The sequence below is a fragment of the Delphinus delphis genome, chromosome 13, assembly GCF_949987515.2.
Source record: "Delphinus delphis chromosome 13, mDelDel1.2, whole genome shotgun sequence".
Lineage (NCBI taxonomy): Eukaryota > Metazoa > Chordata > Mammalia > Artiodactyla > Delphinidae > Delphinus > Delphinus delphis.
The window spans coordinates 21378300-21391665 of NC_082695.1; the positions used below are offsets into that span (position 1 = coordinate 21378300).

Consider the following 13366-nt stretch of genomic DNA (forward strand, 5'->3'; position numbering starts at 1 on the left):
AACAAAGTCACATTTCCTGACACTTGAAAACCTTGTAAGAATGTAGTAGAAGCTAATAATAAACAAATAATCACACTCAACTAAAAGATATACTATATTTATTTCATCAGTTCTGCATATTCATTCACATTTTAACATTTCTGAATTTGAGATTTAATGTTCATGAACCCAATGGTGCCTCACAATGGTTGGTTATTTCTATGTCTAAATGGGGCTAAAAGAATCCTTTCAGTTTATATAAAATAAAAAGTTAAGTGATAAGAAAGAAATTTACTTATCAGCATTTTATTTTTTCTTAGTAATATATAAAATAATGACACAACTTTCAATCCAGATTTCTCAGCATTGGTAGGATGTGCTATGGGACCACAGAGGAGAAAGGTGCTAGCCCTACTCAGGTAGGTCTAGGAATGCTTTCCAGAGGTAATGACATCTCAATAGAAATCGGAGCTATGAGAAACTAGTGTTTTCCAGGAACTGCAGGTAGTTTTAGCTGGGAATAACTTGGTAATGAGAATAAAAGAGAAGTAAGATCTTTTATACTAAGGTAGTTGGCCTTTATCTTGTAGACAATGGGGAAAATTCAGAATTATGAATAAGAGAATGACAGATCAAACTTACACTTTAGAAAGTTCATTCTGGAAGGGAAGCAAAGCATGGACTGGTTTGGAAGAGATAATAGCCAGGAAAACCAGTTAGAGAAAAAGTCCTGTATTTGCAATGACAAAACAGATGGACAGCAAGGGATAAATTTCAGACATATTTAGAATTTTAAAATTTACAGAATTTGAGGAATAAATGCATTAACAGGCACAATGCCTTATTCCAAAGTAATGATACTCTACTGACTGTCTCCTATGAATCACCTTCAAGGTAACTAAAATTTTTACAGACTTCAATCTGTCTCAGGTACTATGAAGACATTCTGCAGCCTTCCAAGTTATCCTTATAATATTTAATTAGCATACATGACTAAAAAGCTTCAACTTTCCTAAAAACCTGGTGATACCACTACCAATTATTACTGGATATAATATAATACTGTACTGCAAACTCAGAAGACTGGAAGAAACAATTCTGGAATGAATCTCCAAAACAGGGATCCAAAGAGAGAACAGCAACCACTGACAAGGTAAGAAGGTAACCAAAGTATAATGAGAGTAAAGTATAGCCCAAAAACCAAAATTTAGAGGTAAGGTTCGTAATATCTAATTATTTTTAATTTTTACCTTTTCTTAGGCTAATTCCTTAGAGGGGAAACTAAATTAAAAACCACTGGGCTTGTCACAAAAGGACAAATATTGTATGACTCCACTTATATGAGGTACCCTGGTAGTTGCCAGGAGCTGGGGCGGTAGGGGAAGATGAGGAATTATTGTTTCATGTGTACAAAGTGTCAATTTGGGAAGATGAAAAAGTTCTGGAGACAGATGGCAGTGATGGGTGCACAACGCTGTAAATATACTTAATACCACTGAATTGCACAACTAAAAATGTTATGTACATTTTACCTTAACTGGAAAAAAAAAACAAAAAACTTTTGGTTCACACTAAAAGGAAAACTTAACCCTCCCCCCAAAAAAAGAAAATAAAAACTGACATGTTTAGCTCTTTGTCTAAGCCACTTCATATTTTTCTGGGTTCATTTGTGAATTTATTTATATCCTACTTCATTACAAAAGGATTCAAAGGCCTTCTATAGAAATAAGGTGGAAAACACAGAAGTCAGAGTGAGTGGAAAATAAAGTAAGGAAAACTCAGCTTAGAGACTATAAGCCCTGGCACACTTCCTAAAGGTGGACAGGACACTAAGCTCTAACGCTTCACAGAGGACAAAGCAAAATAAAGGATCACTTCAGATAATTCCCAAACCTTTTAGATAAAAATACACCAATGCTCAGGAGAAACGCAGTTTTTCCAGGCACCAAGTGCTCAGCAAAAGGACCATGTGTGCTGTGCAGTGTTTGTTCCACACCCACAACACAAATACAAGAGCAAGCTTACCACTGCTGCTACTTCTTTCCACAGAGAGAAGAAGGGCATCACACTGCACAGGGAAACTGTCCTAAAGGGGCCTGCCTTTACATGCCAAGGCTTGATTCTCAAAACAATTATTAGGGGACTTCCCTGGTGGTCCAGTGGTTAAGAATCCGCCTTCCAATGCAGGGGACGCAGGTCCAATCCCTGGTTGGAGAACTAAGATCCCCCCGCATGCCACAGGGCAACTAAGCCCATGCGCCACAATTACTGAGCCTGGGCACTCTGGAGACCGTGTACCACAACTAGAGAGAATCCCACGCGCCGCAACTAGAGAAGCCTGCATGCTGCAATGAAGAGCCTGCATGCCACAATGAATATCCCGTGTGCCACAACTAAGACCCAATGCAGCCAAATAAATAAATAAATATTTTTAAAAAACAATATTAGGAGGTACTTATTATCACACCCCTTTTACAGATAAGAACTGAGGTGCAGAGAAAGGAAGCAACCTTGCTCAGTCAAGGGGATAGCAAATGGCAGTACTGGAATTAGAGCCCAACCTTTGGGGGAAAAGTCAGGGTTTTTTTAACATAACATTTCAGAAACAGGGCCTCTGTGCAAAGTGACTGCCACTTAAAAGAGAATCAGAGGGAAAGAGTTACCAAGGGTGGACTATCAGGTAAATAAAACGTGAGCCCCAGTTTGACTCTGAGAGAAAAGCTTATATATTCGAGCCATTTTCTACCAGTACTTCATAAAATCAGCTTCCTGGATCTTCTGAAGCTGGTAGAAACACCACGACAGGTGATAGCCTATAAATGTAATAGTCTTTAGATTACCAAATTAACAAGAGGATAGAAAATATACACAAGAGAACCCTCAGCAAGAAGCAGCCCTAGCGTCTTTAGAGGAACAAATAAAGGTAAACACAGTCTCACTTTGTAATTACATTATTAAATCTGCCGTTGGCAGTAGTACTATGCTACACCATCCAAATTTACATAAACATTTATAGATACAATGAACTGAAATTGCTGAAAGACTATCTAAAAAGGAGAAATGGAAAACAGTAAAAGGATAATTTGAGGGTCATTAAAGAGTCTCATTTTATATTAATACTTATTTGGACATTTACATAAATGATTTAAGGGAAATACATTACATATAGTGATGTAAATATATCTACAGGAAAAGTAGATTATCTGATATCTGGTTGTTGAGCATGAATGAAACCACAAAAGTAAAGTAAAAAAGACTTAATGCAGTTAGCAATATAGGCAACAACAAAATTTTAAAAATCAAGTAAGTTCCAAAGTGGATTAATATATTTATTTGGGAACAAGAGTATATTACTATAGATTAGCCCTATCTTTAAAAAAATCTTGAAACGTCCCCAAAAGGCCAAACCACAGGAACGCTGTGCACATCGTGGGAGCTTTGTTTGCTTACGGAAGCACTGGACGAGGGAGCTTCCCTATTGCGTCTCAGAATTGCAAAACAAAAACAACTGACACAACAGATCAGACCTACATGTAAAGTGTCCTGGACTGCAGAGTTACGCAACAATGGCAGAAACTGAGAACGCTGCAGGAGGCTAAAATAAACAGTGGGTAAAAAATGGGCAGCAAATGATGACAGATTTTGTGAATTATAACCATATGACAAAAAGAGAGGTCATTAAGATGTTAAATGATGCACAGAACAACGCTGTGCAAAGCAACAGTCTTTCTATAAAATGTTGATGAGAAAAGCCCACCTGGAATAGCTACAGTGGTAAAGGCAATACCAAAAATAAGTAAGTTAAATTGCTTTAAGGAAAGAGAAGAAAATATTAAAGCACTCCAGGCACCTGTAAGATGCAGCTTTTTCCAGGGTCGCCCTTAGGTCACTCAGTATAAGATGGGAAAGAACATGGCACAGAAAACCCTAAGGCTGAAAGAAGCACTGAGCTTTTTCTTGCAGTGTAGAGAAGATTTTCTTATATTTATCTAAACAAATTGCTTCAAAGGCAAAACGGTAAGTATGATTCTGCTGATCTCAACACATTCACTCCAGTATACTAAGGCAGCGGCAGAAACACCTCAGAATAAAGAAGGGATATCTTCACGAACTAAATAAAAAATGTTCCATGTAAATTACTTGCAGAGGGATATAGGGAGAGAATGAGAAAATACTAGAAAAATGGAAAGGAGAGACAGATTGATCTTTTTTGTTGTCCATTCCCCCCCCCCCAACCCCCAAGTCATGGAGCTCCAAAGTACATCTGCTTTAAGTCAGAGTTTATTAACAGCAGGTCCCCCAGTGGGAAAAGCCATTAGGTTCCTGCAGCAAAGACTCAGCTTTGTATGGGGTTATAAAATCGCATGAAGAGAGGCTTCCTTTCCACTTTTTTTCTAGAACATGAAATCTTCGCCTTCAGGAAAGTTTTTTTTCTTTTTTTTTTTTTTCTTTTTCGGTACGCAGGCCTCTCACCGTTGTGGCCTCTCCCGTTGCGGAGCACAGGCTCCGGACGCGCAGGCCCAGCGGCCATTGCTCACGGGTCCAGCCGCTCCGTGGCATGTGGGATCCTCCCGGACCGGGGCACGAACCCGTGTCCCCTGCATCAGCAGGCAGACTCCTAACCACTGCGCCACCAGGGAAGCCCAGGAAAGTATTTTTTTATAGCTATGAATTGCTCAGAGGCCATACGAGTACCATTTAGTTAATCAAACTTTTACTTAGCACATATTTTGAGCCAAGTACCATACTAGCCTGTATATTAAAATTATCTAATGCTGCAACATTTTCAAAACTAAATAAATTACCTAATGATACTGCCACCAAAATTTTTAGGTTAATTCAAAAATGTACCATTTCAGAAACAAAAATAGAGTTCTGCTTGATGTACCTAATTAGTGTGGAATGTCATTAGCTGTCTACTATTTGCCATCAACCTGCCTTAGTGTCTCCATCACTCTGCAAAGATGACAACTGGTGTACACTTTCAACCCAATCTTCCCAAGAACTCCTTCCTCAAAAATCAATGTTTCTCAAAGGGAAGCCAATCTGATTTGAGCCTTAGAACTCCTCCAACCTCCACAGTACTATTTTCAATCTACTGTTTTCCCAGAATACCAATTGGTATACTACAGAAGTAGTATAGGAGAAAACCATGTATCTACCATGTTTCTCTCTCTTTCAAGTCAACATAATCTCTTAATGCTCCTCTGAAAAATGTTAGACATAGCCTACAGTTAGATCCATATTTCCTCTCATGAAATGTTTAATGTCTTCTCTTATCTGTTTATTTCTAGATGGCATATTGGTCCAACTGAGCAGATCAACTTACTAGTAGAGGTGTTTTGGTTTAGAGGTACAAAATCTTAGAACTACAAAAAACATAGGGATTCCTAATGTAACCCTAAAATCCAGAGAATTTGATTCATTTACTCAGTCATACAGTTAGTTAACAAAAAATTCAAAATATAATCTAGGTCCACAAACTTCCAGTGGCCTTACCACCATCCCACTGTTCTTCATTAATGTCACCTATTGACAGTGATTCCTTGTCTTTCTTGGTCTAAAATATCCAATCTTAGCTAATTTCATAACCTATCCATTCTCAATGCCTGAGTCTAAAGTCTTCAAAGGCTAGAAATGTTCTAATGTAAATTAGTGTTGGACCAAATACTTTCATCATATTTACCTCTCATGGGAGATTTCATGGCTGCTTCTACCATCCCCACCAGAAGCTGGAGACTCTTGGGGTCCTGAGCCAGCCCAGATGCAAAGGCTGCCAGGGCATCGGCATGACGTCCAAGGTACTGGAGGGCAACACCCTGTCGGAAGTATGCCTGGAAATAAAGAAAAGATAATGCATGTTTTACTTATACACAATGCTCCACCAAGGCTGATGAGGATTCTTGATTAGAACAACAGGTCGGCAGAACTAAACTTGAGGTGGTCCTGGTTCAAAAACCTAGTAAAGTGTTTATAATCAAATCTGACTTCTCTGAACATCATAAAATGTAAGCATACTTCTTTCAGACAAATTACGTTTAAAACTTTCATTCTCTTCCCTTCTAGAACACATTGATTTTATCACATTCTTTGGTATTTATTCACATAGTACTTTTACTTTTTTTTTTTGATGATCTTTAAAATCTTTTATCCCAACTTTAATAGCATAAGCTCCTCAAGGACAGGGGTTTGGAGATTTCTTTACATGTCACCAAAGTATCTGGTATAGCGCAAGACAAATGAGAGATATTCAAATTCCACTTATTTTATACTTCTCCTCATTAATTAAAGGGATAAATCAATATGTGATTAGTATTAAGATAACTGTAATGAGTAACACAACATGGTTACATTTTATGTGGTGTTTCAGACATAATATTTTAAAACTGTTATTAAAAATACATGTGCTTTGCTTAGAAACAGAATAAGATTGCTGTCCTTTGTATTGTTTAATTGGATTGGTTAAAAAAACTAGTATTATCAACTGTGAATATAAGGAAACAACCCTCCTTCCAGCTAATTGCAGAAAGGGCCAGAAAATTAATAAAATATTTAAACTTCAGAATGATCTTAAGAATGTGTAGTTTGTTTTTGAACACAGAGTAAAAACAAGTAAATGATCAATGTGTTACCAGTATTTAACCAGCAAAGGACCTTGTACCCGATTAAATAACACATAAAACTGACATATTATTAATGCATTCATGCTTATACGACACCTGCTTTTAAAATACTTGGCCACCTATTTAGCTTAAATACTTTTACAATACTCTATGTTTGTAACACAAATGTAACTTTTTCAGTCCAGTATACTTTGCAATTGTAACAAATTGTATTCATGGAATATAAATGAAGTTTCAAAAAACTCCTAAAACAACTACTCAATTAATTTAATATATAATTTTATAATTTTATATTACGCACACATACAGTGAAAGAGAGCACCTTTTATGTTTATAAAACATATTTACTTATTTCATTTTTGTATCTAAACTTTGAGGTAACGTAAGATAGGCAATACTATTCAGTATTTCTATTAAGAAACAATCCATAAACAGAATGAATACTCAAATTATTATGAGCTATTCAGATTTCTATTAGTTTAAACTACTAGCAGCTGTTAAAACTCAGACTCCAGTAAGACAATAACCTGTAAATGCACTTTCATTACTAATTGATAAGATCACTTCCTTTCACTGGACTCAGCCATTTTTTAATCTTTAATGTCTTTATACACATTTTTTACCACTCTTTTCATTTCACATTTTAGGTGATTTCTATAATCCAAGAGGCAATATGTACCACATTCCAACTAAAATTAACTATAGTTTACATAATTCTATATTAAAGCTAAACTTAAAAAATGTATTTATATATGTGTGTGTGTGTGTGTGTGTGTATACTCTGTAAACTGTAAACTCTATTATTTATGGAGAGAGACAAAATGTGTCTGTAGTAATGATTTCAGGTATATATTTTAAGAAACACAAAAATCTACTGTGTTAATCATTTCACAGTGTATGTAAGTCAAATCATTATGCTGTACACCTGAAACTAATACAGTGCTGTAAGTCAATTAAATCTCAATAAAACTAGAAAAAACACAAAAATTTAAATTAGTCTCAATGAATTTTGATAATTTCTTGCATGTTTAAAGCAAAGCATTATTGTTCATTACTTCACTGAGAAAATAACTGATTTTCCTATCTGCCAAATGAAATCACCGAAAAGTATGACATCCACTCCCCATGCATGTATCCACTCCCTAGTAGGTAGGCAAAGTTCAGCGTTAATGGCAAGTTATGGTGTCAAATACACAAAGGAGTTAAAGAAGGGCATGCAGGTTTTGTTTTCTTAGGACACTCATAAATTAGATGAAAAAGGTATGACTGGATCATGCTGCTCATAGTCTCGGCTTCCTTTCTCCAGAAGATTTTGAAAAGAGATATAGGTGAGAAGGCTCCAAGGTCTCCCTTGATCCTCCCTTATGTCCTTCCAGAATCTCCAGCCCAACTTTATAAGATTTTCTCAGTTAAAAGCTTAGAGTTGCATTCTTGTCAAGAGAGCATAATGAGTCAAGCTCTGACATATCCCTGTACCTAATTTACAAAGTGGGGCTCTCCCAACTTACTCTCATGCAATATTAATTGCATGTATGAATTGCTGTTGAATAAAAATTAGTTATCTATACTTCTGTGAGAGATATGCCACTATGGAGCTCAAGCTGATGATGATAAAACCTAGATTATGGGTTACTGTGATAGAATAAATCAGCACAGTGCCTGACATAGAGTAAATACTTAATAAAGTGAGCTATTTTGATTATTAGTTAATGAGAAAATAATCATAACAAGAAAACATAATTATAGACTAAGAGAATATAAGGCGAGTCTAATAAATATTGAAAATATTTCATTATTCAATATAATATTATCCAATTCCTATCACTGCTTTATTCACTCCTCCCCCTTGCTCCATATAAGACTGCTGGCAACTGGGAAATTCACAGCTGTAAGGCTCCCAGACAAAATCTGAACCACCTGACTAAAAGAAATTGGTACTAACAGGTCGTGGGAGATGTAGCAGCCACCCAGAGGATTCTCCACCAGCCTCTTCCGAAGCAAAGGTCAAGAAGTGCTGAGTTTCACAGCTGTTTACTATAACTTCAAGAAGATTGATGTGACCTAATTTTTCTCTTACTATCACAGGTTTCATAGGAAGCAGCGTCATCTGAGAAAGGGGCAAATTTGGGTCACTTAGGACTGAGGAGAGGCAGTATATGTGCAGCACACCAAGGAAAAGTGGGGCCTATGAAGAAACGTTGAACACTTGGTGCCCAGCCAACCTCAGATAACATACCCCCTGCCTAAGCACTCCCCACGCATATACCCACATTCTGGTCACTGGTTATGTAGCAGATGGAGAAGGGAAGGCAATATGGACTGACTATTGAGAGCACCTAAACCCTGAGAACAATGGTTTTAACCTGAAGCTTTAGCCAAGAAGAAAGACTTAGGGTTAAGACTCTGCGCTTCCAATGCAAGGGGCACGGGTTCGATCTCTGGTTGGGGAACTAAGATTCCACATGCCACGCAACTAAGATGCCACATGCCATGCAGGGCAGCCAAAGGAAAAAAAAAGACTTATGAGGAGCTAGTTAATACACTGGACTAAAGGGGGAATGCCTAGATTTTAAAGTGTTGCAGAGTCATTCATATATTTTTTGTTGTTCACCACAAAGAACTTCCAGTGATTATTCTACACATGCTACTTAATCTCACAAATAACAGAAATACAAGTAGGTTACAAGTATAAGTTTTCATTCCTTCCATCCTGCCTTCAATTAACATTCTCTAAAAATCTACAGCACCTGTCACTGTGATGTGTACCACAGGGCTTGTACCCTCAAGTGCTCACAGTCTAGAGGGGAAGAATATAAAAAGCTATAAATGTCTTGACTGCTACCTACAGTAACTGTTTACTAATAGGGTTTGTAACATTTTAGCAGGAATAAAAATGTAACTAATCACCAAAGTATTTATGCCCTTTTGTTAAAACTGTTAGTATTTCGACTTTAATAAGTGGACATTCTTCTCATCTCAGAGAGTTTGCTATAGTCTAAATGTCTGTGTCCCTACAAAATTAATATGTTGAAACCTAATTCCCAGTGTGATGGTATTTGGAGGTAGGGCTTTTGGGAAATGATTAGGTAATGAGAGTGGAGCCCTCATGAGTGGGATTAGTGCCCTTATAAAAGTGACCCCAGAGAGCTCCCTCTTCCCTTCTACCACATGAGAACAGGCACAGCAAGAAGACAGCCATCTATTAACCAGGAAATGGGCCCTCACCAGACACCAAGTCTGCCATCACCTTGATCTTGGACTTCCCAGCCTCCAGAACTGTGAAAAATAAATGTTATTTAAGCCACCCAGTCTATGGTATTTTGTTATTGCAGTCCAAACAGACTACGACACGGTTAAAGTAAAAACACTCAAAGACTAAACATGGGAAACAGTAAGCCATTCACCCTTCAAGTACCCCTGGAAGCAATGAAGGACCTTTAAGTCTTTTCTTTCAACATTTTATTACTGGGTTCACAATTCTAAATCATCACTGAACCCAATAATAACCTAAACTTCCTACTCTCCCATGGCTCAAATGAGTAATGAGGTAAATTCCTATGCTCATAGGTACACATGTATATTTATAACATAAAATATAGAACAAATGTATATAATATGTAATGATATATAAAATTAAAGACTTCCTTGGTGGCACAGTGGTTAAGAATCCGTCTGTCAATGCAGGGGACACGGGTTCCAGCCCTGGTCCAGGAAGATCCCACATGCCGTGGAGCAACTAAGCCTGTGCGCCACAACTACTGAGCCTGCGTGCCACAACTACTGAAGCCTGCATGCCTAGAGCCCGTGCTCCGCAACAAGAGAAGCCACCGCAATGAGAAGCCTGCGCACCCCAACAAAGAGTAGCCCCCGCTCGCCACAACTAGAGAAAGCTCATGCACAGCAACAAAGACCCAAAGCAGCCAAAAATAAATAAATTAATTAATTTTTCAAAAAATTGTTTACTTATATGTACAATACAATCTATTACTTAGTTCAAGTGCTCCCAAATATTCTGCCTTTGATTTAATCTGTACTTTTAAATGTTATACTTTAATGTTCCTAACCTTTCACTGTTTGAATTTGAAATTTTTTACATCTTCTGAAGAATAAATATCTCTAACTATAACCTGCTAGCCAATCCAATCATACCACCTGCTACCACATCATCACCATCTTTGTCAACCATGTTTGTAAATTACATAACTATTTTACTGACTTTTCCTTTATTATTTTATTTAAAAATGAGTAGAGATTGGGAAAATAGAAATGCTGATTCTAGTTTTTAAAAAGCAGCAGCATTAATCTATAATTTAACCACAACTGGGTCAAAAATGAAAATGATTACAAGGTGCCAAAAGCAGAAAAGCTTTAACATCACTGGATGAACAAAGAACAGCTAACTATGCTCATTTTTTATGGAAAAGATAAAATTAGAGAACATATATATTAAAAAATGATTCTTAAAAGGAAAGACATGATTTGAGATTTTATTTTTCAGTTCTCTAGGAATTAACGCTCCCCAATCACTGAACATGTCAATCTCTTGTTTAAGATTTGTATATTTGATATTCCACATATTTGACTTTCATATACTTTTTCAGGAATGCATTATACAGGAAAATAAGACTGCTTGTATTACTTAAAACATATCCATCATACAAGTAAAATGTAAATAAACACATATTACCCACTATAAAATTTATAACATATTACAAATTATATATTATGTCACATTAAAATATGACATATAAAAATGAAGGGACAGAACCCATGTCCTCAGTAGGTTTCCACTGTTTCGCATGAAATAGGCACCTATATGGATACATAAGCACAAATTATTTTTGCAATATATTTTGTTATATATGTTCATTTAGAACAAGGGAGAAATTAATAGAACTTTCTACAATGATGGAGCTGTTCTCTGTACTAATAACATTAGCCTCTGGCCAGCCACATGTGGCCATTGAGCACTTGAAATATGGCTAGTGTGACTAAGAAACTAAATTTTAAATTTCCTTTCATTTTAATTAATCAAATTTAAATAGCCACAACTGGCTAGTAGCTACTGTATTGGACAGTGCAGCTCTAGAGTTTGGTATGCCTTTAACAAACTTCCAAACACAAAGTGAAAGGGTATATACTAAACAAATAAAAATAACTACTACAAAAGCTTTGAACTGAAGCTATGTGACTTACTCCCAAGGCAGCTGTTGCAGAAGAGAAAGTACTCATAAGGCTGACATTAGAATCCTATCCCAGCTGTTTTTTAGCTGTGTGCCTTTAGCCAAGGCACTTAACTTCACCCAAATTCATGTGCCATTTCCACTTACAGAGAGGATGATAAGGATGACCTCAAAGGGTTGTAACAATGATTGCTAACTGATATCACATATGATATATGAAGAGTGGGTACATTTTTAAAAATTGAAGTGAATTTCTCACTACTCACTCTCAGTTTGGCATTTGCTATTTAATCAGGTGGCTCATCTGCTTTACCAGCTTGCAGAATAGAAATTACTTTTGGTAAAGTGGGTGAGGGGCTGACAAAAATTAGGTATAAAACAAAAATTAATGATTTTAATGATAACCTTCAGTCATTAAGGAAATAGTTAACTTATGTTTGGCAACTTCCACTTCGAAAGCCTATAAAGTAGGTAATACGTTTAAGGGAAATTTTACATCAAAATTGCTTTTAAAAATGTTTACACTTCTGAGGGCTTCCCTGGCAGTCCAGTGGTTAAGACTTCACCTTCCAATGCAGGGGGTGCGGGTTCGATCCCTGGTCATGGAGCTAAGATCCCACATGCCTCAGGGCCAACAAAACCAAAACATAAAACAGAAGCAATATTGTAACAAATACAATAAAGACTTTAAATAATGGTCCACATCAAAAAAAATCTTTAAAAAAAATGTTTACACTTTTGGCAGCTGATTGGTAGGCTTCAATTATCTAGTAAATTTGTTATTTGGGAAAAACATCATATGCAGGTTAAATAAAGTCCTTTGGCCTAGGTGGAAAAGAAGAAAGAGGTGGCAAAAACAGATGACCAAAAATCTATCTGTAGAAACATGAAAAAGTCCTTCCTCTCAGCGACTTTACCCTGATCACTGATTATTAGAATTACTACAAGGTGTTCTGAGGCCCAAGCCTGACACCTATTTTAGAATTAACAAGAGCCCAGTCTTATCATATCAGTCTTGCCACTATAAATTATCATAACTTTTAGTGCACAGATGTTTTATTTTCCAAAACCCTTTCTAGCTATCATTTGTTGAACCTCTACTCTGTTAGCTGTTTTCCATAGTTTATCACTGTTTTCCATAGTTTATCACTGTTTTCCATAGTTTATCACTAACTGTTTTCCATAGTTTATCACTAATGCTCACAATATTCTGCAAGAAGTTCTTATGACAACTATTACACAAAAGAGGTGGTTATGAAACTTGCCCCTGCTGCCAAAAACTCTTTCCACTATCCCACACTACCTCTTTGATAAAAGAATTAATGGTGTGCAATTAACCTCTAAATCAAGCTTTTTGTTTGGGAATTCTTATACTTGCAAAATCCAACCTATGGAGGCAGAAATGAAGGAAAATCAGAAATGACACAGAAAATTTATGAACATGAATATTTAATCTCTATTCCATTAGCAACCGTTGATTGTAGAACAATTTTTAATGAATTGAATGGAAGGAAAATTCATTTCATTAACCTTTCATATAAATGTATTATTATTGAACTAAACAGACCACTGTACTTGCAA

At 36.5% G+C, this 13366-nt stretch overlaps 1 protein-coding gene across 3 annotated transcripts in view; it reads right to left on the reverse strand.

Annotated features, from left to right (window-relative positions):
- The window catches only part of TTC28 (tetratricopeptide repeat domain 28), a 661711-nt gene that overhangs the window by 286679 nt on the left and 361666 nt on the right, over positions 1–13366 (reverse strand). For all 3 annotated transcript variants that reach the window (XM_060028281.1, XM_060028280.1, XM_060028282.1), the window contains one exon: positions 5666–5813. In XM_060028281.1, the coding sequence (XP_059884264.1) occupies positions 5666–5813 (148 nt within the window). The remainder of the gene's footprint in view (positions 1–5665; positions 5814–13366) is intronic.